This window comes from Teleopsis dalmanni, chromosome 1 (assembly GCF_002237135.1).
Source record: "Teleopsis dalmanni isolate 2A chromosome 1, ASM223713v2, whole genome shotgun sequence".
Taxonomy (NCBI): Eukaryota; Metazoa; Arthropoda; class Insecta; order Diptera; family Diopsidae; genus Teleopsis; species Teleopsis dalmanni.
The window spans coordinates 113,494,491-113,497,874 of record NC_051846.1 but is presented as its reverse complement, the minus strand read 5'-3'; the positions used below and the strand labels follow the sequence as shown (position 1 = coordinate 113,497,874).

At 30.6% G+C, this 3,384-nt stretch overlaps 1 protein-coding gene across 1 annotated transcript; it reads left to right on the top strand.

The window, feature by feature from the left end:
• Positions 1 to 6: 6 nt before the first annotated feature.
• LOC119684819 (probable serine/threonine-protein kinase mps1) lies at positions 7 to 2,368 on the top strand. Its single transcript, XM_038098952.1, has 4 exons — positions 7 to 27; positions 80 to 853; positions 911 to 970; positions 1,037 to 2,368. Exons 2-4 carry the CDS (start codon positions 87 to 89, stop codon positions 1,899 to 1,901), a joined length of 1,692 nt encoding a protein of 563 aa, XP_037954880.1. The 5' UTR covers positions 7 to 27; positions 80 to 86; the 3' UTR covers positions 1,902 to 2,368.
• Positions 2,369 to 3,384: the final 1,016 nt, after the last annotated feature.

Below are 3,384 nucleotides of genomic sequence, written 5' to 3'. Positions count from 1 at the left end.
AAATGCAATATATATACACAACAGAAAGTAAGTATTATGCAAATGAAATTGAATATATTTTTAAACATTTATTTAACAGAGTTATTATGGCTGGGAATAAACGTAAAGGGCGTACTCGCATCAAATTGGATGCTAAGAAGATTGCGTTAGCAAAGCAGTTAATTTTGCGTGAAGCGACCACAACAGTGATTGCTAACGAACTAAATATTTCTCGTACATTTGCTTGGCGATTACGAAAAAGTCTTGTGAATGGTGTAAGCCTTCATGAACGCGTCATTGACCCAAATGTAGAGGATGCCACAGAAATACTTCAAATAAACAACGAACAAAAAATGCAGATTCCAGAATTTCATCAAACTGAAATTGATATTAAAACAGAAAACAATGAAAGTGATAATGAAGAATCTGAGGAACATGAAGACCAAGAAGATCGTGAAGAACATGAAGATCGCGAAGATCGTGAAGTTGATGACGATGATGAGGAGGATATTGCAGAGAGTGTTTCCAATCAAAGTTTTAATCAAAGAAATGAGAAATATCATCAACAAAACAAAGAGTATATCAAAGATAAAGGTAAAGACGATCCTGATGAGAGTGAAGATAACAGTGAAATTGAGTCTGATGAAGAAGAGATTAAAATCAAAGACAAGGTTAATAATTCCCATTTGCAATTAGAACAACAAAAACAGCAACAACAGAAACAACACCGAATCATACAAAATATGCCCGCAAATTTAAAAATTGAAAATATGTCTGAGAACCAGAAAGAGATATCCCATGGGATTGAGGAGAATGTTGTCATATCGCCATTAGCAGCGGCAAACCAGTTTCCGTCTACTGTCACTGCTGTCATGTAATTTTAAAAAGCTTTAACAACAAATATAAATATTTATTGATTTAATTTTTTTAGACATCAACTTCCCGTAAATCTCTCAATTCGGCCCATTTCAACAATGCAAAATAATGAAATGTAAATATATACCATAAGTAACTATCAGAATTATTATTAAATATTTAAGTATTAACTTTATTTTAGAGTAACTGAGAAATGTAATTTCTCAAAAAAACCGCGCAAGCCGAACGTGTTTGTTGACGATGAAAAATATGCTATGGCTAAGACGCTTGTAGCTCAAAACGCTTCCACAATGGAAATCGCTCGCGCGTTGAATGTGTCTCAAATGACAGCATGGAAAGTGCGAGATGCTATTGTTAAAGGAGTGCCACTGTCTTATCGAAATAAAAAAGAAATTCGCGAAGTAGCACAACACGAAACCATTGAAGAGTCTACTGATAAAGGTGCACAAAGACATTTTGATAAAAACCAACAACAACAGCAACAAATTGAACAACAACAACATCTGTTATTGCAACATGAAGAGCAAATTAAACAGCAACAACTACACTTGCTGCATCAAAAATTAGAGCAACAAAAGCATCAGCAATTGCAGCAACTTCAGAAACAGCAACAACTACAACAACAGCTTCAGCAACAAAATCACTTACCGCAAAAAATACATCTACCAGAGCAACAACAATCCTTAACAAACGCAGCATCTAAAGTTGTTCATCCTCGTAGACGTCTGAAAGCAGCTGAGCGTGAAGTGCGAGACAAAGAAATTACACGCGAAATTTTAGATTTAATAAAAGAAGATAGTAATATTCAATATTGGAAGGTTTCAGCACGCTTAGCAGAAAAAGGATTCGCCATATCACCGTCATCGGTGTGTCAGAAATTGAAGTCGATGGGAATACATCGGCGCTGGAAACCTGGTGACAAGCCACCAACTTTAGATATTGAACAATTGAAATCTGCAAATACTAATTCTTCTTCAGCCGATGAAGGATACGAAGCTCAATTAGATTTGAGTGGCGCAAATTTTTTAAATGCCTTCACGCGTTGAAAAACAACGATTTATTTCAAAAATAAAAAAACTGTGTTCGATATAACACTGAAAATCCAGTGCAAATTAGTGCTTCAACATGTTCGACCGTCGAACTGCTCGAGTTCGAGAATACTCGAATTCAAACATTTGGATTCAACACTTCAAATGTTCGAAAATATTTGTGCTCGAACAGCAAATCTGTTTTATCTTTCATCTTTTTTTTTTGTTCCGTTTAATACACGTACCCATAACAACAACTGCTCGAACACCTTATTATGTTCACACATGTTTGATGGTTCGCTATAGTCGACCCAAAAGCCCGAGTACAAATATACTTGATCATTAAAATGTTTCAAGCTTCGATTAACTCGAAAAATATCTGAAGCATTAGTATAAATATTTAGAACTAAATAATTGAAGTATTTTGCTAAGATGAAGCACAAATTTAAAAGCGAATATTATAAATATTTTAAGATAATTTTAAACATTCCATGCTTAATATTGGTTTTATTTTATAGTATAAAGAAATTTAACAAAATATGTTTTAAATAAGGATAAGTTATACCGCGATGGACTCATCATTCCATTTTAAAGAATATCCCTAAATATTTTATTTTATTTACAAATATTATTTTTTAAATTCATAACTCATAATTTTTTGTCAATTAATCCAGAAATAATAACTTTTTAAATATCAAATAAATATATATGATATTTGTATGACACGTTAGAAACGATCAGTATTCGGGAAACACGTATTTCCTATTATCACTAACAAATTTTCAAATGATAAGCATTTTTTCGCGATTCTTTTTATTTTTACTCAAATTAAATATTTTTCACATTTCCCGAATATTATATGTCCGCTTATATAGAATATAAATTTATTTATTAATGCAAATATTTGGCCATTACCAGTCTTTTAACTTTGATAAATGAAACATAGATGGCTTAACTTATGCTCTCTCCAACCTTTAAATCAGTTCAAACAATATAACACAGGCATATAATAACTTTTATGTATTTTTATGTATTATTTTATGTATTAATTATTTAATTATTTATTTATGTATTCCATTTATTGACGTAAATATCGAACAAAAAGGTTTAACCATTAAAAACATGATGTGGTTGCATTGTAATAACATTTACTATAATTTTTATTATTAATATTTTAATTTTAATTTTTTGAGTGATAATATTTTTTTTATATAATTGCATAGGAATATTCTATGTATTAGACAGTGGCTTTTCACTTTCGTGGAGATATGAAAAATAATTGTTATAAGTTAGAAGTAACAACTTTAATGGTTGATATTCAGTATTTCTGAACCCTTAAGTATTATAACTAGAATTCTTTCATTCTACTTTATATATATATATATATATCTATTACATAAATATATTGTTTTTAATTAACATGTTAAATAACAAAAGAGGCACTCATTTAATTCAAGTAACAGACTGAATAGTTCTATGAAACTTTTTTATACTTTCATAA

What these genes read in the sequence shown, in the direction of transcription:
- LOC119684819 (XM_038098952.1), top strand. Translation starts at nt 87, where the DNA reads ATGGCTGGGAATAAACGTAAAGGGCGTACTCGCATCAAATTGGATGCT. An exon ending in TCTACTGTCACTGCTGTCAT is followed by an intron (nt 854 to 910) that starts GTAATTTTAAAA and finishes TAATTTTTTTAG; the next exon opens with ACATCAACTTCCCGTAAATC. An exon ending in ACAATGCAAAATAATGAAAT is followed by an intron (nt 971 to 1,036) that starts GTAAATATATAC and finishes ACTTTATTTTAG; the next exon opens with AGTAACTGAGAAATGTAATT.